The sequence below is a fragment of the Enoplosus armatus genome, chromosome 14, assembly GCF_043641665.1.
Source record: "Enoplosus armatus isolate fEnoArm2 chromosome 14, fEnoArm2.hap1, whole genome shotgun sequence".
Taxonomy (NCBI): Eukaryota; Metazoa; Chordata; class Actinopteri; order Centrarchiformes; family Enoplosidae; genus Enoplosus; species Enoplosus armatus.
In genome coordinates this window covers 16,109,878-16,132,489 of record NC_092193.1, presented here as the reverse complement: position 1 = coordinate 16,132,489, position 22,612 = coordinate 16,109,878, and the positions used below count along the sequence as shown (strand labels likewise).

The window sequence follows — 22,612 nt, the reverse complement described above, 5'->3', positions numbered from 1 at the left end:
AACACATGAATAGATGATCTTACTTACTTACATTCTGCTGTGGAGACTTAATGTGGGAGTGAAACTGAGAGACCCTGAAGTTGACCCAATGTTTTTACTTGGTGAATAAATGAGAAAGACATGAAACTGAAAGAAAGAAGGAAGTCTGATACTTCAAACTCATTAACATGCACATTAACATGGCGTTGGTCAGGCCCCAAACATCACCTTGTCTAATAGTGGAAGAGAAATACACAGGCTGATGGAGCTCCTGCATTGCGTATTGATGAGTGCGACTGGATAGGATGACAGCGCAAAGTGAAACCAGAGACCCCTTCGCAGAATGAGGCGGGGAGGGAGGCGGCGACAGTGGTGGCTGTGGTGGTGTGATTTAGCATTTTAACATTATCACTTAACAAGACAGGCCTGGCACCAGAGAAGAGCAGGAGGGAAGGGAGGGAGAGGAAGAGAAAAGGACGTGTCCAGTGCTCCCAGGCCAGCCTCACCTTTCTTATTCACAAGAGAGCGAGAGAGGAAGACAGAACGATGTGGAGAGAAATGGAGATGAGAAAACAGAGGAACAGGGAGGGAGGGTGCACTTCCACTTGAAACTTAATTATGCATGGCAGGGCAGCTGGAGCAAAAGAGAGGAAGAGAGATGGATGGAGAGGGGAAGAGGAAGAGGAGAGGACCCACCTACACAGAGAGGGATGGGGGTGGGGGGCAGGTGGAGAGGAGGGGGAGTAGGAAGGGCAAAGGAGATAAAAATGAGTAGCTGAGGGGGTGTTTCTACCATGCTTAAGGGTGGTTGTAGGTGGTGAAATACACAAGAGAGCCCATTGTGTTGACCGAGCTGCAGGTGATTCTGCGTTAACAGTCAATCCAGTCTGATCAAGGAAGGACACGATGAGAAAACAAAAAAAAAAGCTTCTTTATTCAGTATTATATCTGCAGTCACGCTGACAGCCATCCTCACATTAATACAGTGATATCTATCAAGACATATAGCATAAAAGCACAGATTTAAGTATCGCAAACATGTAAAATGGAGGCAAATAATCATGGCAAGACAATCATTTAGTCAAAACAAAAAAATAAATGGGTTCAAGGAGTCATAAAGTGTTATTTTTAAAACTAGTCTTTATTGTTTTGCTAAAACAAATAGAGATCAATTTATATCAATAATCATGTGGCATCAACATTTATGCTCCTGCCCTTTCTTTCTTTCGGGCTCAGGTGAACCCTCTTTAGTGGCGCATTTACCACAGAGGGGGCCCAACCCTGAACCATTAAGCCTCTGTCTTCATTAATGGGTCCACTTACTGGAGGTGACAGAGAGGCGGTGTTTCAATTTCTTAAAAAGCTGCCTCACTGTATTAAGATACTGTACCTGCTGTTGCTCTACTCCTCTGGGCTTAGGTATCCCGCTGAGTCACACACACACATACAGAGAGAGAGAGAGAGAGAGAGAGAGAGAGAGGGAGGCAAACAAAGCCCAAAGTGTGCTCCACAAAAACACTCAAAACATGCACACATAGACTCAAACACACATGCATGCACACACACACACCTCAGCTTGCCAGGAAACCCATGTACTCTCATTCTGTCCCCATCACACACCCTGATGGGGTGGAGAACTGGAAGTTACACAAGCAGCTTAACTTTGATTAGGTGAAGAGTATTGAATGGACTGCTCATGTTTTAACAGCAGCCTCCCCCTGAGATGGACCCGGCTGATTACAGTGACAGGAATATCGAAGGAGGCAGGCCAGCAAGGATGCAGTGTGTATGTCAATGTACACCACTTCAGCAAGGCATTAATGTATTTTATTTTACTTTATAGAGCGGTGGATATATAAAATATTTGTTTATGTGTCAAATGTAATGAATACATATTTTAATAATGCAATACACATAACAACAAGTGATAGACAGCCATAAAAGCAGTGATTCCTCCACTACATTATTTAACTCCCTAACAATGTTTTACCATCACATCAAGTATAATCGTCTTCCACGGCAGCGTCTTTTAACAGCGTGCCACACCAGCTAAGTACTCAGCACTCAGGAGTATTTTGTCAACATTACATCAGCTACAAACAGCCCAGTCACGCGTGAGCGTATGGAGGGATGAGATGGAGGGAGTGATGGACGGAGGGAAAGAGGTGCAATGGAGCAATTGGGAGCAGCTATGAAAGAGCAGCTGGAGTAATCGCTTTCCTGGGCCTGCCCACCGCCGTCTCCGTCTCTCTCTCCCTGTCTCGTTTTTCTCCTCTCACCCATTTCTTACTCACTCAGTCACTCACACACACATTTTCCATCTTTATCAATTCTCTCTTTCCTCAATGCACTGAAGTCTAATTCTAGTTTTGTGCGACGAGTCTCACTGTCTGCTGCAATTGGACGAGGCTGTTCCTCTTTCTGCACAAACATGTACAAACACATTAGAGATGCACAAAACCAGCCGAGTCTCGGTGCTCACTCCAATCAGCCTCAACTTCACAAGACACCCATGACTTCCAGCATCAGAGTACGAGCCGAGCTGCATGGGTTAACGTGCAGTAATAGCATCACGTTAAGACTGCCAGGTGAGGTGGCACCACGTCACAGTTACGGCCAGGACAGTTCTAGGGTTCCTCGAGGGAAGTTACCAGTAGATTCTGGGAGCATAAAAGGTTTGTTTTTTTCAGGAAATACATCATTTGCAGTACGTTTTCAGACGTACAACAGCAGGAGCAGAAGAAACAACATCAGTCGAAGCGTCCGCAACTCTGGAAGAGTCAAACTGTTGACTTTAATATTTAACATTTAACGGCATCTGTCTTTGAGACAAAAAGTACCAACTCACACACAAAACATATGCTGTGGGTAAAGGTGGGACTCCTAAATGGTACTTAGGGGATGTTTAAGAAAGGATGATGTATGAGGACATGTCCTTTTTAACACTAATTATGGGATGTGCTTGTTTACTGTAAGTTATCGAATTTTAGCCAAATGCATACAGGTCTAAAATATATAACCTCACTCTGTTTAATGCTGGATTTTGGCAATTTGTCTACAATTGTCTTTCTAATATGTCAGCAAAGAGAATGAAAACCTGACTAAACAAGATGACTGACGCCTGGTATTATAACACTATAAAAAGAGGTTTAAATGTGTTGCTATGGTTCTGGGTTTAAGTATCTCAAATGCAAAACAAACAATAAATTCTCAATGATACAGCATGCAGTGCCATCAAATGTGTCTGTAAGCAGCAGCAGCAGAGCAGCACATTATCTGTGCCGCGCTGTGGCATTCAGCTCTGCAGCTGCAGAAAACCCGCCTGCAGTCGGTTTAGCGGCTGCTGCTGCCACACTGCCCTCTACCAGCTCAGCTCTATTAGTTCAGCTTCACCACCTCCCAGTGGCCCCAAGGTTGTGACAAAGTGCTAGTTAATGTCTCTGTATGTGTGTGTGTGTTGCTGCATGTGCTTCTATTCTTTCACTGGACAGATTAAGCGGATATAATGACATGCATATGGAAGACCATATAGGGCGAGGAAGTAATTAAGGATGTTGAGGTTATAATTGGCTTTGGTTCAGAGGCCACCGGCTATGGAAATCTAGGGACATGTTAGTTGTGGACGAATAAGACAGAAAACTGACACTCTATACTCATGGCCTATTAGGACACAGTTTACAAAATATAATGAACAATTTTACTGGTCATGCGTCCTTAACTACTAGCTTTGAACTATCTATGAAATGATAGCGTGCTAAAAAAAAAAAAGAAAAAAGAAAAGGACTGTAGAGTAGAGAAGGCAAACATAGAAAAATACATTATACAGACAAATATACAGACAAAAAATGTCATGGCATTGGATGTAGAAAGAAATGCCAAAAGGACAAGCAAAGAGGAGGATGAAGTCTGAGAAAGTGACAAGACCACTGATGCCCTCCAGACATCATCTCTCTTCTGAATCACTGCATCACTCATTGTAAGTCATTTTTATAAACTCCAAAACACACAGACTAGTGCAGAGTTTATAACACGGCTCGAATGGAGCTTTATCCTGATAATAATAATTTAATAAGTCTACTTAAAACGAAGGTTTTCCTGGCAGCCTGTAATTTATTAGATAATATACTGTGTGTTTATGATTATGAATATGGCTAAATATGAGTTGAATGTGGAAAGATATGAAGCTGAATCTCATCAAGTAATAAAACCACATTAATGTACTACCTTACTACTGTTTCCCCTGGTTTCTTTGCAGTATCTAATAGTAACAATGCTAAAGATAGTAAAGCATTATCCTCAGTCATGCAGCTGAGTAGATGAGAGGAGATCAGAGCACATGAAGAGACAACAAGAAGAAAGCTCTTCCGGTGGCTCTGTCTTCCTCTCCCTCGTCCCCCTGGGAGCAGCGTCTAATCACACGATGCTCCTGAAGCTTTCAATGCTGGTCAGGACGTCTTACTGTTGTCAAGCAGAGAAGAAGACAGACCCGTCACATCACAGTAGGACACGGTGGATAGTGCAGATGGAAAGATGCGCGATATATTACAGATGTTCTTTTCTTGTTCTTTTTTTAGAGCTTTCAGGTTCAGGAGCAGGAACACATACACTCAGTTGATGGTGTGTCCATCGGTTTGTGGAGTCCAAATGACCTCATAATTAATGTGAAGCCCTGGATTTGATGTGAAGGCTTCCTGTATGTGAACAAAGGTAAATGTGTCATCACCAAAGAAGCACAGATCATAGTGGGCTGATGAGTAGAATATATGTTACTCTACGTTTCTAAATTGTATGTTTCAGGGAACGAGGAAGAGGAGGAGCAATTTTCTCTGCACTTTACATACTGTACTTGCCCTTTTCATGGCAGACACTTTGACATGTAGCATGAAAAGTACAGGTGTAACTAATAACATTAATTATGTCTTCATTCAAATTAGGTGTGTCAGTTTCAGGGCTCTGGTTTTGTGCATGCAAGCTCACTGGTTTGGGAGACTTAAATGGAATGGAGCCATTGTTGTTGGAGTTATAGGTCAAATCAAAAATGTCTGCTGTAAAATAAAAGGTATTTAGACAATAACATGCCCTGGCACCTTCCTTTGCAGCTGTTTCCCAGAAGGTAAGAGGTCAAACAGTACATTGGACAAGGTCTTCCTGCTCCAATGAATCCTACCTGTGCCTTGTAATATAAAAACCTGAAAAACAAAAAAACATCAACACCTCACTTTCAACCAAAATCCATTGTTCAAGGTAATTAAACCCACATTTAACACATATAGTGTTATATTGTCCATTCACATTATTTTTAACCCTCACATGACTCATAACTCCGCAATCAAACGCTCGTTTTGAGTTGCCCGATGACATGAACGCTCATTTGTTGTAAATATCAGAAGAGGTCATAAAATTTTAATGTAAATTCAAGCTTTGGCAGCTGAGATGTCATGTTTGACATACAGACAAATACAATAGCTGTAGATGTAGCAGATACTTCATGTACAAACCTGTCAAAGGTTTTGGGGGACTGGAATTTATATGTATGCCCACGCTGACCCGACAAAATAAAATCTGATTTTATTTCAGATTTGATGTAATTGCTCTCGCTACATTTATTTCTCACATAAGCAAAGTAGATCAGATCTGCTGTTTATTATATAGGTTGAATATAACTAGCTCACCGTGTAAATCTCACTCTGGAGTTTGAAGTCTCAGCCGAGATTGAAACACTGCATGCAAGACAAGACAAAGACTCTGTTACTGAGGATTTGTTTGACACAACATCTGACAGTTTGTGTTACGTAGAAGCATGCCTGGAGCACTAATAATAATAAACACAACCAAAAAAAATGGAAATGTCAGTCAACGTCTTTACTTCTGCTCCCACACCCACATGTGCTCACTGGTTACAAAATAAAACACAAACACAAAAATGTGCTCTTATAGAGGAGTATAGACATGGACTCCAGACTGTATGTAAGTATGCACATTAAACATGAACCATACACATACACCAAATATGCATCTTCAGCCTTGACACGTTTACTGCTGGAAACAAGAGCACTGAGAGCCATTTCATTTACATGCAAATTGACACCCACCAGTCCACCACACACACTCTCCTGCCTGGCCATGCGCGTGTGCGTTTGTGCATGTGCATGTGTGTGAGCCGTGTAGCTGCTCTGCTGGCACTCAGTGAAGGTGCTATTCTGTCCTGCTGCTTTTCCTGCTCACTAAAACTAGACACAAAGAGACAGAAAGACAGAAAGAGAGAGATAGAGGCTCTGATTTTAGTTTGCACATCCGGTTTAGCAGCTTTTCAGTTGACAAAACAGGCGCGAAGAGGAGCCCATCAAAGAGGCCCCATGCAGTCTGGTGTTTGTCATCTCACGTTGGCACTGAGTAATGATGGGCTGGTGCCTAGAAGTGTCCTCTGATCAGATTTCTCCTCTTGTCACAAGGAGATAAAGGATCTCTTGAGGTGATTGGGCATTTTACAATAATGAGCTTTGAGAGACGGATCGTGAGGGGAGGGGAAATGTGGCTGAAATACAACTGTAATGACTGAACTTGACACAGTAACATTGAGATTCAACAGTGACATCCCCGAGTTGGCAGGATGAAGCGGTTCTTCGCCAGTGTCAACTGTGATAGGTAGGTGCCACCGTCAGATGAGGAAAAGCAGAGCAGAAAGGACATCGTTTGAAATCAGATATCTGTCACTCTCTGCTGGTTAACATGAGGCACTGCATGAAACCTCTCTACTAAATCGCTTCCTGCTCCCTCCTGCATGCATGTGTTATATGTGTATGTATTTGAGATTTATATATTATTTTACAAGTCCATAATTTTCTAATAATTGTAATTATTTAATTTGGTATAATTATGGGGGAAATGTTTCAAGTTTATACAGACTTGTAGATTTCCAGAAGAATTTCCTCAAAATAACTGCTAAATTTTAAAAGCAAGTAAATATTTATTAATGATTATTTTGTTGTTGAAATCTTTATTCTCCATGTATGTTGAATTATATGCTTGCCTATAGATAAATCTCACTTTTTTGCATGTTCAGCTGACTCAAAGATTATTAAGTTACATGAACAATGAATCACTGGTAAGTGGACGTGTACCCTGTGAACACCGTCTCTCTATTCCTTATAATTTGTAACAAATCACACTGTTCTTTCCAGGAAACTTTCTAGGGAATTATTAGAAAATTACAGACCTGTAAAATATAGTGTTGCCATATTTTCACGTGTAATTTAGGTTTAATTTAAAGGTTTTTTTTTAATGCTCTATTTAATTTATCTCAGTTTGAATGTGCTCAAATATCATAATATACATTGACTTCCTTTCTTACTCATTGCCATTATACAGAATGCATCACTACAACAGCCTCAATGACACAAGAGTGTTGTACTCTCCTGTAGTTAAAAACTTCCAAACCAAATTATCTGATTACAACTTGATCTGAATTTGAAATTCATCTGCGGATGTTTTGTCTGATAATGCAGCAAATAAAACCAGTTACACAAAAAGCAATTGTACTTACAACACAATCCATCCCTCCCCAAATAAAACCAATTAACCAATCAGTCACTGTAGGCTGATTTCATTTGCTATGAAAGAGTCATTTAGTGAAGGCTGCAGTATAGAGTGTCAGATAATCAGCACCACATTTGATTATCCATTGAGAGAATTATACACTCCTCAGTGAGAGGAACTGGCCGGGTTACAGAGATTATTTCTGTTATTATGGAGCTGAATGGCTCGGCCAATGGCCTCAATCCGATTTAGCACTATCAGAGAGAACACCAGTGTTGTAAACTGCACTCACACGGTCGTATTACTCGAGTGTGGGCCTTATGTATCTTATGTGTGTACATGTGCACACATATGTGCTTGAAAACGTAATGTGGTTTAATTGACCCATTTGCAATTTCAAGGTTGATGTCTCAGCAGGTTTAATTATTTTAATTAGCACTGGAAAAACTCAGTGTGTTACTAGTGTTGATTTAAGATAGCTGTTTGGAAGTGTTGATTGGTGTGCTGTTGGTTAGTTTATTCAAACAAGATTTACCAGTGTTGACTGATCTAATCTACAACTAACTGTTAAATTACAAATTAATTACAGTAAACACCTGCAAAATGTTAATATCTATAGTTACATTATTTACAACATAAATATGCTGCATTTTTGGCCAGGCATCTCTTGGAAAACAGACTTCATCTCTAACCATCAACCATTGAGTTAACAATGTGATTTTAAACTTCCTATTATGATTGAAGACACAAGTTACAGAACAGTAAAAGGAAATTATTAAAGGGGCACTCCACCAATTTTAAACATGAAGTTCAGTTTACTTGTCATGGGGAGTACTACTCACCCTGTGAAAATATATATATATATAATATATCATTTATTCTGTGGCTGTGGAGGAGCTTTCTAAAGTCTTGCTTTGAGTTTGAACACTACACGTTTTTAACAGAGAGGCTGCATTACACACTGGAACATGGACTTTGAAAGATGTGAGTGAGCCAGAGAAAGTGTCATAAAAGATGCTATTGAGTTGCATTATGGGAAGTGTAGGATCCAGTATTTTTAGAGCTTGACCCATAGAGACCAGAATCTATCTCAACTTCTGCTGCTTCGATTCTGACCCTTCTGTTTTATATATGTCTCTTGCAAGCCTCCCAACTTTGTGGATGTCCGATACTAAGTTGCCCTTTGATGTATTTATCCTGAAGAAATTGAGTTGCAATAGTGTGATTTAAAAAAGCAGAGGAATTCCAGATAGAAGATAAACAATGAATAATGATCAAAAGCTTTATTACAGTGTAGTTTGAGGGTTGCAAATAAACTTCTTCTACAATGATGCAGAGAGAATAAATTATATTAATATGAAATAAAATTTGTGTACATTGTGATTTTACCTTTTGTCCTGCAGTAAATAATTTATTAAATATGATCAAGTATCTATAATTACGGATGTGTTGTGTTTGCCAGAATGCTACATCATTCTTCTCAAGGATCAGGTAAAGGTCCCATTGAACAAACTTTCAGCATAGATCAAAACATTTTAAGACAATATTTTATCGTATGACAAGCAGGGAGCTAGATCTAGCAAAACTGAATCAACTCTTTCATACTGCATCCTTTTTCACAGCAAATGTCAGATATTTTTCCAGCTGCTCGTCTAATCCGAGAGGACAGAGGGTACCAGTGAGGAGCCAAGGAGAAGACACCCTTCTCCACGTCAGACTCTGGAGCGGTGGTGTGGACCGTCTCTGCAGCCTGGTGCTCTTCTGTGGAGGCGTCCTGGTCCCCTGAGCAGAGGAGGTGGAAACACGTCTGGGATTTAGAGAGAAGTCTGGAAATGTGTAGCTTTGTGGTCAAAGGGAGGACATTTTGGAGTTAGCTCAAAGATACAAGGGTATTCAGTTAACAAGCAATAAAGCAATGAAGGCAAACACATCATGGATATATAAGACTAGACTTGAACATGAAACATGAATGTCAACTGAGAAATCTAACTTCTCAGGGGTCAAATATTCACAAAGTTCAGCGAGAAAAATAATGTTCCTACAGCAGGAGAGATGATGTTATGTAGAATATTTACCTCTCAGATCTGTCTCCGAATGTTTAAAATGTGTATACATGTAAATATCTCTTATATCTATCCACAATACAGAAGGTGTGAGTAAGAAATGGCTCTCAATCAATGCACCTGTTTGTTGGAAATGTAACATAAAGTACTTACAGTGAGAAGTGTATTGACGTCGGCTCAGTTCTACGTTCAGGGTGCTTCTCCTTAGCCGGGAGTTACCACAGGATGAGACGGCCAGACGTATCAGCTCTCTCCCGCACATCTTAATCCTCTCCTGGGCATGAACCACACACACTGCAGCCACCAGCACCGCCATCAGAGACACCAAACACTTAGCAGCAGACATTGTATGATGTGTTACTGCTCCTCGGTTGGTCAGTGGAGAAAGGAACCGAATGGACGGAGAGATGAGAGGTGAGGTTGTACGTACGAAGGGTGATAAAGATGCAAGATGACTTACGAGGTGAACTTGAGGGGGTTTATATAGTCAGTGTGTGTTACCCGGAGAGGTGGTTCCAAAAACGCTGAGGCCACAGATTCCTCGAAAAGATGAATTCAGCCTTGGTGAAGGAAAAGCATGTCCTGATCTAGGGCTTGGCAGGAGAGAGATGGGAAGTCTCCTCAAGGCTGAAACTCTCATTGAGATAAATACCTGGTCTGACAGTGATCTACGGCTCGGCCTTAAACACATTTGAGGTATAAGCGAGACATTTTGCAATTTGCTTTGAGTTGTGAGACACATAAAACATCATACAGCTCTTTGGAACCCGACAGATGTCGAGATTGGTCCTTCATTGAGAAAAGTATTAGTTAAAAAGTAAAACCGAGATGGATTTAAAGCAACTCAGATGCTAATAAACCCTGTGCTAACGGATCCGAAAGTGGCTGTAGGGTTCTTTATTTCATTGACGTCCCTAAACTTCTGTTTTGCTCACAGCATTTACGTATGTTTGTTTGGAAATTATAACAGTGAACTATTTTCCTTGAATATGAGCTGCTTTAACACCTTATCTTGACACATCTTGAGGGATGGGAGCTAATTGGAACAGAGTGCGACTGGCGAAAAGATGTCAAGGATATTGACGCAACTATTCACACACACGGTCACCCCAGGCCGTACTGTAGATGCAGTACATGCCAGAGATGACTGTTTCATATTTCCAGCACTGATTAAAAATATGAAAGGTGGCACTTTAACGTCTTAAATGTACTTCTGGCTATGCTTGGCATTTTAACCTCTAATGACGACATCCTGATATTGGTTTATTACCCTCAGCTGTTGTGTCAGAGTAGGATATTGAGTTAATTAAAAAAAATTTGCCTCACTGACTCTGTTACAGCATCAACTCTGTTAAAGTTGATGCTGTTCATTTACATTTCCTGTCTGTTTAGTACAGCAATATATTACAGAAGTTGAACTAACCAGATTTCATTTGGCTCATCGTGATACTGGCCTTTGTACCACTGACTTCATAATGGACGCAAGAGTCTCTGTCTATGCCTCCGTGCTTTCTGTTTAGTTGTTATGTTCTCTGATATGTGATTGTGTTTTTGCTCTGGCTAATTTGTTCTCCCAACTGTTGTTTTTGTTTGGCACTTCAGGGCCACTGGAATTAAAGATGCAAGATTAGTCATTACATTAGTCTGTGTTCCAGTTTTTGATGTAAACACAAGTTTACATCAAGTAAACACCCAGTTTACACCCAGTTTAAAGCTGCTCTAATTGATATTTCTATATAAACAATGGATCAAATGACTATGTGTAATATGGAAGGGGTCACTCATAGTGATGAACCCACAGAGAATTATCAATCGACTCTGCAGTTCCCCTCAGCTCTACAGAGCATTCCTTTCTGTTTAGGTTCAGTCTCACTGCTCTCATCGACCTTGTTTACAACAATAACAGGCAGGTGTTTTCAGCTCTGATAAAATTATTGTACCCTATACCTGCCCAGCACTAACTGGCAGACAGACAAAGTTAGCAACTAGCTGGTGAACATAGTTGATCATTTAGCAGCTAAAGGGTCAGATGTTTCCCTCAGGAGTTGGCAGAGACCAAAACAGACCTAAAATACTGGACTTGAGATTTGACTCAATGCTAATGTCGCTGTGTGTCTGCTGGCTATTCATCTTTATAAACATATATCTGCATACAGACGCAGAATCAGTAGGCAAGGGACAAGATTTTGGTGTCAGAAGCGTTGCATGGAGGTAAACAGTCCATGTGGAGAGTAAAAGAGACAGAATGCATTGGCCGAAATGCAATCTGGGAGCACATCAGCTGTCGTCTGACGATGATCTTGTTTTTTATTAATCTCGGAACCCTAGACATTAGCTTTTTATTAACTTTTTAAAAATGTATCTGCATTCAAATCATCGTCAGACAATAGCTGATGGGTTCTGGGATTGCTAATCAGACTGTAAACAATGACCAGCGTACGGAAGAGAAAGTCTGAATATCCATTATCCGGATATCCGCTGGCTACACCGAAAGCCCCCAAAAATTGTCCGTTGCCCCCCGAGGCTAAATCTTCATCAGGCGGCAGCCAATGGATTCCCAGATTGCTTGTTGAACACCACCTGTTTGCTCAAACATCACTTATCACTGCTTAAAGGTCATTCAAAGTTATATGCTTGTGTATTGGTGTATCAGGTACATATGATATTTACACTATTTCTGATCCTCTTGCTCCTACAGCACCATTTTAGTGAACAGTGCTGACATCCCAACAGTCTGTACATATACTGTAGGTCTGACTGAACGATTAGATATCAAATATTAGTTTTTATACGCAGTCATTTTAGTCGATGAGTTTTATCTGTTTTATCCCCAACATTATAAGCGTGTTTCTGTCTTTCTGTCTAACTGACCTTTCCCTGAAGTCCTTCTTGACTGCATCTACTGCTGTCCATTCAGTCCTGGTTGAGTCACACAAGACAGCCAGAATCTCTCAGTACTCTTGAGTTTTAATTGATCCTGACGACAACATTAAACCACTGGCATCCCTCCCATTACCTTATCCTGTAATACCATTAGAGCATCGTCCCTCAGACGAATGAGACAAGTGTCTGTTAATAGACTTAGACATCGAGTTTCTTGTATTCAAACAAAATGAATGTGGATGTTTATGATAATGATTATGACAACATAATGTAACATAATTAATGTATTTACACAATTTCCAGCCCATGTTTGTTTTATAGATTTGTTTTTGTTGATTTGTATTTTATGCACAACAAAGAAAAACAACATATTTTACAGTATTTGCACATAGCAACACTTATTTTTTACAGCCACTGAGTAATAGATAGACTTTCATTTCTGAAAAAGGAATGAAATAACTAGAAATACCTGTGAAATGAAATACATATCATAAAGTGTCCTTCTGTTGTCACCTTTTGTTAGCACTTTTTTACCATGTGATTTCAATCACATTCATACAGTTACACACGTTAATGCATAACAGCTGTGAAATTGCTCAGCAACAGTTTGACTACAGGACTGGGCCATGCTTGAGCCTAACATCTGCAGGCCAAGACCATGGAGCTCTGACATGTTGGATGGCTATTATAAGCACCATTTCCCACGTGTAACTAGTGAGCATGAAAAATAGTGTATCTCAAATTTCCTACTTGAGGGATTTAAAGGAACAAATTGTTCAAATATCATCCATGAAAGTAGCTTGTAAGAACTTAAAAGGACCTGATTGTGTCCACCCGATTAGATTCTCTGTGCCACCAAAATAGCACAGAACATGATTGACTTTTGCCCTTGTCTGACCAGGCAGGAGGCGCAAGAGCAAATCCTGGTAATCCTTGACAACAAAATTACACTCATGCTCTTGATCGCTACTGACACAACCCCTGCTGTGCCTCTCCTCCTACTTAGGTACATTCAAGACCTCGCTGAGTGACTGGAGTGTACCACTTTGCTGACACATCAAGCATGGCACTTGGAAGAGCTTTGTACTAATTATGTTTTTCTCAGGTGCACATAAATCTGAGAGGTTGACAGTGCTTTTTTTCATTTGTATTTCCTTGGCCTTGAAAAGTGGAAGATTACACTTCACCATGATGGCCAAAGGTTTTTCATAAGACTGAAATCAAAGTTATACTGTCTTTGGTGCGAAGTATCAAGAATGTAAGAGACCATGTAGTTGTCCAAAATGATTCATTAATAGCACTTCCAATGAAAAGAGTTCTTCACAAGCATAATGATCCCTTTAAAGTGATTAAAGTGTAATATTGTGTCATTAATAATGTTACTACTTGACCTCCTTGTGTCAAACATATATTTCAGTTTAATTAGAATTAGTTGCAGCCGGGTGCTATTCTTAGAAACAGACAAGCTGTCCAGTGGGAGCACCTTGTCCATTTGACTGAGGAGTCATCACCCATAGCGTGCAAACAGAAAAGCTGAGGCTTACAGCTTATCTCAGCTTGCTGCTGCCTCCATTTCCCCCTTAGATTGTTTATCTTAAATCACATAGGCTCAGAGTTGGAGGCAGATGGGGTCTTACACTTTCTAGACCCATGGGTGATAAGGCCATTTAGGGTTAGTGAGGTCGCAAGTTGCCAGCTTCGCTCAGTCCTCGGTCTCGTGGATACTTTGCCTTCCGCTGGGCCGATAGTGAACCTCATCGTCCGACTCCTCTGGCTGGGGTTCGAAGCAGCTGTCAAACTTGCGCCTCAGACGTTTCCTGAGCTGGAAGGTGCGCTCTGTGTTTGAAATACTGTATTCCTGTTCCTTCAGTTTCGCATAGTAGTCAGAAAACTTGTTGAACAGAATGGAGATGGGCATGCCATTGAGGATGATTCCAAAAGAGATGCAGCCAAATGCCACACAGCGGCCAAGATAGGAGATAGGGACGACGTCGCCATAGCCCACAGTAGAGATGCTCACCTGTAGGATGAAAAAGAGTAACGTGAGCCTGTGCACGTGAATGATCTGAAAGGAAAGGGCACCCCATGCTGAAAACTCCTGTGCAGTTTTCTAGATGTTTGGGATTTCCCTTATTTTGTTCATTCTCATGGTGCCTTTCACCCTGCCCCAAAAGCCCCTTGGCCATGACTTCTTGAAAGTCCAATTATTCAAATGTTTTCTTGTACTGATCAGTTGGTGTGTTGCAAGTTGAGAATGAAGAGGATCAAATAAACCTCCAGGAATGCACTGCAACACTTTCCATCTCTCGAATGCAATCACTGTGTCTGGCCACAAATGAGACGCATTACACCGTATTAGAGGGGATTAGACACATATAAGTTAACAGCTGCCACCAGACAAATAAAAACCAAATGTCCCTAAATGAGAGTGCAAGAAACACAGAGAATCAGGCTGATGATATGGAAGTACACTAGTGTATTAAAATGAAGCAAGTAAAATTTGAGGATGTTATTACTATTATGCTGGAAATTAAACCTTTATCTTATTTCTTACTGCAGTTTGCCATGTAAAATTAAGCTATGAGTAGAAACAGAGAGTCGTGGTGGAGCCTTTGAAAATGTATTCCTGCACAATGCCTACTATATATTGCACCCTATTGTTCAATAACTACATGGTCAATTGCAAAACATGCCTGACACAATTCCATCATCTAGAATAAAAAAAGATAACTGCTGAATGTGTTTTCGGCTATAGATTCCATATTAAAACCACTACTGTCACAACTTTTGCCAATGATTAAAGGAATAGTTTGGGAAATATGCTTATTCCCTTTCTTGCCAAGAGTTATTGAAAAGATTGTTGCCACTTTCATGTCTGTCTGTTAAGTATGAACCCTAGATAACCCCAGAGCCAGCAGTCAGTTAGCTTAGCGTAGCATCCACTGAAACCAACTCTGATATTCTTGTGCAGAAGATGCCTAATTATCAAGAGAGAGCACGCAGTGTGGTATCCTTAAAATGATTAACTTAGGAGGAGATAATACATTTGGTTACCATGTTTCTTTAGTCGTAAGAGATCTGCTGCCCAGTGAAGATAAGAATTCAGTGATTTTTGTCAAAGAGTAAAGCATTAGTTGGTGCTTAACCACAGGACAGTTTGGTGGCCTTCACCAGCCGGTTCTTCACATCTCTAGAGACCATGAACATAACACTCGTGACCCATACTGATACATCTATTTTGGACATGTCCATCGTTAGAATAAAAAATGTTGTGTCTCATTTTTCCTGCTTGAGAAATTTATATGAATCGTTCATTCACAAAAAGTAAATACAATCCCGTCGTGGGTTCATTGCTTGTTAGAGCCACAAAAATAGCACAGAGCATGACTCTGCCTAGCACTGTGTTTTGGTCTGAGTAGACAGACAGCGCAAATCCCGGTAGGCCTAATCCTTGACAACCGAAATGCACCACACTGCTTCATCATACTCACACTCCCCCCTACTGAGCTCCTCCGTCTCTTCAGCGCAGTCAAGAGAAACAGCTTAGTAAGGTTCATAACCGAGTTAATTGATCCGGAAGAATCTAAGAGGCAGCCACAAGAGCTGGCCGAATCCTCTAAATGCTGTGCGCCATTCCTTGTTCCATTAATAATAATGGCAATTCAAGTGTTACCTGGTATCATATGAATATGTAGCCTTGTGCAAATAAAGTTAAGCTTTGTTTGCACTTTGGTTTGATTTTCTAAATGAATGTGATTATGTGTAATGTGAAGATCAAGTCACCAAAAAGGCACAGCCTACTGTAGAGTAAAAAGAAACAAAAAACAGCCTAATAAAAAAACAAAAAAATGGTTCTGAACTGGTGGTTGAAGTTTATCCTACTCACCGCAGCCCACCACCAGGCGTCTGGTATGCTGCTGAATGGTGTCCCAGGCTGATCCACCTCCACTGAGTGCATTAGAGCAGAGAAGGTGAAGATGCCCATGGCAATGAACAGAAACAGACAGCACACCTGAAAAATGACAAAAGAGCACATGTCAACAGCAATGCCCATTCACATTTGGAAAGCATTTATGAATCTAGGATCACCCATCAGGTCACATGACAATTTCAAGCTTTATTATGACCCACCTAGAATACATACATATTATATGCATTACCACAAAATGTACATTGCTTTTCTTCCTACTATGTTGAAGGTTTCCATAAATCTTCTTCTTGGCCCTAAGCTAGCAAATTGCCAGTTTAAACATTCAATTTGCATTAATTGATTTTTTGGGGGGGGAAACAAACTCGGAACATAGCATTGGCATTTTATCACCTTATAAAGTTATAATGTTGAACTTGCATCCAGCAGTTAAGGAGCAACATTAGTTAATTTGGAGGGGAGTGTTTTTGGCCGCCTGACAAATGTAAGTCCAATATTCTTTCTGCTTTTAGCTCTGTTTTGGTCTCTGCCAAGTCCTGAGGGAAATATCTGCCTCTTTAGCTGCTAACTGCTCCACTATGTTCATCAGCTAGCAGCGAACTTTGTTTGTCTGCAGTTTGGTGTTGAGCAGCTAGTGTACAGTTGGTTTATTGGAGCTTTCTCATTGAAAACAGCTGCCTGCTGCAGCTGGAAACAGCTCTGATGAGAGCAGTGAATCTGATCCAAAACAGTAAAGTTACCAAAACAAAGAGCTGAAATGTACGAGGGACTGCTTTCATATACAATTAGTCATGTGATCCATTGTTAATATACTGATTATGGCTGCCTTAACTCTAGTTCATACATTACATGTGCTCCGTTGTTTTATTTGTCCCCTAAAGATGTCCAATGTTTCTGTTAGTTATCTTGTTTGATATTCCTCCGTACCTGCTCAGAGCACTGTCGGATGGTGAAACCAAACGCCCTCATGCCCGTGGAGTGACGGGCAAGCTTCAAGATACGGAAGATGCGCATCAACTTGACGACCTTGAGCACCTTGCTGACTTTACTGACCCTTGCCATGGTCTTCAAATCTTCCTTTGCACTGAAGTCTTCTGAATCCATAACAAATGCCTCAAAAAGGATCTGAAGGAAGTAGGGCATAACAGCCACCACATCAACAAAGTTGAGGGCACTCTTCACGAAATGCTTGATGTTGGATGTAGTGAGTAACCGTAGAAAGTACTCCAAGGTGAAGAAAAGGATGGAGCTAATCTCTATCCACTCCATGTAGGTTCTGCCAGCAAGTTTGTACTGCCTGAGTTCTTTTACTGTATTCATTGTCATGGCAACAATAGAGATAAGCACAAAGAGACTGGAAAACACAGCAAAGGCTTTGGCTGACAGTGAGGAGTACGGATTCTCCATCAAGTCCCAGAGGATCTTCCGAAAGCCTCCAAGAAACATGTTCTTGTACCCCGCGTCATCTTGGTGAGGCTTAATCTCATCAATAAGCTCCTGGTTGACCTTCAATTGGTCTCTGATGTCATCCAGTTTCTCCTCAAACAGAATGCGGCAACACCTGAGAAGATGAAGAAGAAGAAGAAGAAGAAGGTAATTTATTGTCTATTTCTACAAGTGCTACTTTTTAAAATCATGCTTAAAATACACAAAGAGCATCAGACCAAGCTGCACAACACATTTAGAGAGTATTAGGTATGTACAGCACACCTTGGAGTGTCCTTCAGTTTCAACCCCCAGAACGACATCTCCTCCTCAAAGTTGACAGGGCAGAGGCTATCCATCACCCACAGGACATTACTACAATAAAAGTGGAAGATGTAGTGGAAAAACATGGGGTCCCTGTCAAAAAAGAACTCGTTGTTCCGAACATTGTAATCGTCACAGAGCGTCAGACGTTTCACAGGATCATCACAGAGGGCAAGGACTCCAATCCTGGTTTTTGGGTGTCGGAGGACCAAATGCTTCGGGATGTGAAACACCTTTCCACCCACGTTGAGGTTGACTATGTTTGATTTCCTAGGGTTTGGTGCGCCTTTGCGCTGATCTTTTGCAGCAGGTTTTTTTTCTTCAGGAGCGTCTAGGTTGTCCATAGAGGTCCATGCTTTCACAGAGCTGTCCTGTGAGAAGGGAAATTCACACTCCTGTTCTTCAAGGCTTTGTGAAACACTCAACTCCCGTTTTATGGTCGCAAAAAGACTGGAGCGACGCTTTTTCAGCACTTTCAACCTGGGCTTCATAGTCTCCATTGTGACAGCTCCTTAGAAGACAAACCAACAAAAAAGTTTTGTGCTAAGCTCGGATCAACTCAGTGAAAAACAATGACAACAGTATTCCGCAAGGTCTCCATTTAGACTGAATATTGTCCTCTGAAAATGCTTTCAGGTTTAAATAAAGATAAAGAAAGAGCTATCGTGCTCGTCTCTCAGCGTGCAAGAAGATCAACTGCATGAGTTAGGGATTCAGCCTCTTTACTGATTCTATAATCCTATTGCTGTTCTTTCTGTCCAAACGCAAGTTAAAAATACCGTTCACAGGGATTAGTGTTGTGATTTAAGGCTTTGAGTTCTGAGAGAGGAGGATAGGCGGAGAGAGTGGTGTGACGACTGTATTGCATTGCTAACAAGGCTATGAAGAGCTTTCAAACAGGAAGTTCATGCTGATGCTACAGGTAGATTACACTGTCTAGCTCCAGCTATAGTCCTTCTGAACTTGGCCTGAACAGTAAAAATAAGCTTAGATTTGCTATTTAAATCCCCAGAATTTAATATTTGGTAGGTTATGAATATTTCTCTGCTTTTCTCTATATTATAAACATAGAATTAAGTTGTCCTTATCCTTTATCTTAATAATCAAATGCCTTTTGGCATTGGCAATGTATAATAAATTAAGAACATTATTCATTTGTCCATTTTGAAATATAGGCCTTGTAAAGCAAAGTTTTAAGAAGTCTGATTTTGATTCTATAATACTGAATGTATAGACCAAATTATAATTCAGTTTAGTGAATCAATATTTTAAAATGAGGGCAAAACATGTATTGTAATAATGTGAACATGCCACAAAAACAAATATGGGTTAAACAAACTGACACAGTTTATTTTCTCTATTATTCCACAATGTAGGTTTGTATGGCAAAAAGGATTAAAACACAAAGACTAATGGTACGTCCCTGGTTTCTACCCATGACATTTTGTGTGAATGGTACCGGCCATTTGCCGGAAAAGGATGTGGGAATCTAAAATTTAATTTCAATTTAAAAAATGGAATATGGTATTTTGTATTAATTTATTTAATGGCTTTTTTTGTAATTTAACAACAGTTAAAATAAAATTGTGATTAAACTAAAATAATAAGAATTACAGTTGCCATATATCCTGGCCGTGCACCACGTGACTTCCTTTCCGGTCTAACCTGACAACATGGAGGCCAGCCGCGTGCAGCCGATCAAGCTCGCAAGAGTAAGAAATGCTATAATATGGTGAAAATGATCAGATCTGGACGGATAGACTGCTACAGTAACAACTAATGTCTTATGCGGTGCCAAAACTTTGAGGCTAAATTTACTTTTATGCAGTGTTTAGCGTACGGCTTCTCGGCTCTCGTGCGTCCATCATGGCGGTCCGTCCATGCTATAGTCTTTACGCTAGTCCACGATTAGCCTGTTGTATACTTTTCTGACTTTAAGTTCACACCAGTAAACGCGACGTTTACCTTCGACTCTGGCGTCAATCTAACTTATGGTTGTTGTTGTTTTCAGGTCACCAAGGTGCTCGGAAGAACTGGTTCGCAGGGACAATGTACACAGGTAACGTTGTGTTAATAATGGTAACGTTAGCTGATGTCTTAGAGTTAGCATTTCACACTGTAAAATATGGGGTTCTGTTTGATCCCATTTTTGGTTAGTTTACCAAATATCTCCGAAATGAAAAGAGGTATATATCCGGAAATAAACTGAAATATCTTACTTTGTGGGTTAATGCGTTAGTGTCTTCTAAAATCATGTCGTTCTGTTCACGTTTTGTGGTAAAACAATTGTACACAGTACAACACATACAGTGAAATTCTTCAGTGCCCAGCGTCAGAATAAGTCTAACCAAAAGATAAGATTAAATTAGCCAAACAAGAGAAATTTAATCTTCTAATGAAAGAACATGACAGTGAAACGGTATCATCAGTATGGATTTCAAGAAATGAAAAAATGCAACCAATGAACAATAACGTTAAATGCCTCTGTAAGATACTGGTTCAGGAGCTGAAGGGTCTGAGGGAACAAACTCCTTCATCCTCTCTGTAAGCCCTTCAGGCAGTGGTAGCACCTCCCTGCCCGCACCAGAGAGAGGGGTCTGTTGGGGTGGTTGAGGTCTTTCCATCAGCCGTAGTCCTGCATCTCCTGGTGTAAATGTCTCTTTAGGTCTGTAAGTTAACATCTGACCCTCTGCAGGGCCACGTAGTCCCTCATGATGGTAGAGACGCTGACAATCTTTCTTCACCTGGACCCAAGACAAATTTCATGTTTGGAAATATAATGTGGCTCAAGCTTTTAGTTTTTCAAAGTAGTCATTCACTTAAAATGATTGCTGTAATATTCGGCGTGCTTATTAATGGTTGCATTTAGTGACCGCTAACTTTGTCAGATTTTACCTGTTAACATATTTAAGTCTTGACTTGTATTCTATTCTAATCATGTCATCTCATCTGCTCTTCTTGCAGGTCCGTGTTGAGTTCATGGACGACAGCAACCGCTCCATCATCAGGAACGTGAAGGGCCCAGTCAGAGAAGGAGATGTGCTGACTCTTCTAGAGTCTGAAAGAGAAGCCAGGAGGCTGCGATAGGTGAGGGGGTATAAACCTAGCCTGTTCACTAATAATGGAGTACAGTTTGCATGACCCAAACTGTCTGCAGTAGAATAGTAGGCACTTGTATTGTAGCGTTTAATAGAATATACAACATATAAAAACAGATTAATTGATAATACAAATAATTAGCTGCATCTCTTCTGGCGATGGTGTATCAAAAGACAGTGTATCAGTGACTATACAGAAGTTGAACCCCACCACAATGTAAAGCAGCTTAATATTGCAGCCACGCAGTCAGTGCTTTTATCTATGAAACTCATCAGATTTGAGACTAAAGTCAAGAGTATTGAAAGGTGTTTCCAATATTCTGTCCTTTATGGAAATGATGGTGAACTGTATAAAATGTCTGTCAATACGGTTAAATACAAAAACACCAGTCTGGCCTCAAATGACCATAGCATTGAATCTAGAGCTCTTTGACACCCTTTTTTACAAACAACTGAACATTAAACTTATCAAAGGTAGGATTATTGCTGAGCTTTTTGAACCGCATTGTGTTCAGTAACGTGGTTCATATTTCTGTTAGTGTATTTTTGACCCACTCCAACTCTCGGCCCTGATGACATAGGGTCGCCCACCACTGATCTAAATGGGTTTAACACACCATTGCAGCTGACAGCTCGTTTAAGCATCAACTGTCGATGGCTCATTTGATGAACATGCTTGTTGTTGCATGCTTTCACTTGTGTTGCTGTTGGCTGGAAAATAAAACCTTACATTTCATTGCAGTTCTGTTTAGTATCCTGTTTTTTATACAGAAGCAGTATAGTACAGAGATTTGCTTTTTGCTGGTTATGTTGAGTCTGGTTAATTTTTCGATGGCGTGTGACTGATTTCTTCTCTTCACAGTGCCCGCTGAAGCTGTGAGGTGCGAGTCTAACTCCGTGGAGCAGAAGACACCATCAGTTTCACTTGCGAGTGGCCAGCGTCTCACTGGTTCAGATGTTTTGAAATAAATCTGGTTATTAAAATGAGTGGATGTCCTGTGTTTTTTGTATAGTAGATGTTCCCTCTATTATAATTACATGTTGTCTGACAAGTGGTGAATTTTGCTCAGCAAAGTTATTGATTGATCTTGTCACTTTGTGGTCATGGTATAGAGGCAACATGATTGCACAGAGATGTGTAAATGCGCTATGGACCTATTAGTGATACTAAATATAATCATTCTCAAATCACAGATTGAAGCAAAGTGCTAAATGTACATAAGTGACATCATCCCATTTAATTTCAATAGATGCATCACTGTGGTAACATATTTCATAGTGTAGCCACAATCCCACAACATTAAGATGCCTGCAAAATGAAGTAATAAGAGCTAATAACTTTATGGCTGCTCTGGTTGTTACGATTATGGCTGTGA

The 22,612-nt window shown here is 40.5% G+C and overlaps 3 protein-coding genes across 3 annotated transcripts; 1 reads left to right on the top strand and 2 right to left on the bottom strand.

Annotated features, from left to right (window-relative positions):
• Positions 1–9,091: 9,091 nt before the first annotated feature.
• insl3 (insulin-like 3 (Leydig cell)) lies at positions 9,092–9,924 on the bottom strand. The gene is made up of 2 exons (XM_070918823.1): positions 9,732–9,924; positions 9,092–9,297 (listed from the first exon to the last, which is right to left on the bottom strand). Exons 1-2 carry the CDS (start codon positions 9,922–9,924, stop codon positions 9,092–9,094), a joined length of 399 nt encoding a protein of 132 aa, XP_070774924.1.
• Positions 9,925–14,163: 4,239 nt separating this feature from the next.
• LOC139296923 (potassium voltage-gated channel subfamily V member 2) lies at positions 14,164–18,638 on the bottom strand. The gene is made up of 4 exons (XM_070919492.1): positions 18,100–18,638; positions 17,317–17,950; positions 16,348–16,473; positions 14,164–14,481 (listed from the first exon to the last, which is right to left on the bottom strand). Exons 1-4 carry the CDS (start codon positions 18,636–18,638, stop codon positions 14,164–14,166), a joined length of 1,617 nt encoding a protein of 538 aa, XP_070775593.1.
• A 1,141-nt stretch (positions 18,639–19,779) lies between these two features.
• Positions 19,780–22,223, top strand: rps28 (ribosomal protein S28). Its single transcript, XM_070919266.1, has 4 exons — positions 19,780–19,850; positions 20,150–20,197; positions 21,103–21,225; positions 22,099–22,223. Exons 1-3 carry the CDS (start codon positions 19,812–19,814, stop codon positions 21,223–21,225), a joined length of 210 nt encoding a protein of 69 aa, XP_070775367.1. The 5' UTR covers positions 19,780–19,811; the 3' UTR covers positions 22,099–22,223.
• The last annotated feature ends 389 nt before the right edge of the window (positions 22,224–22,612 follow it).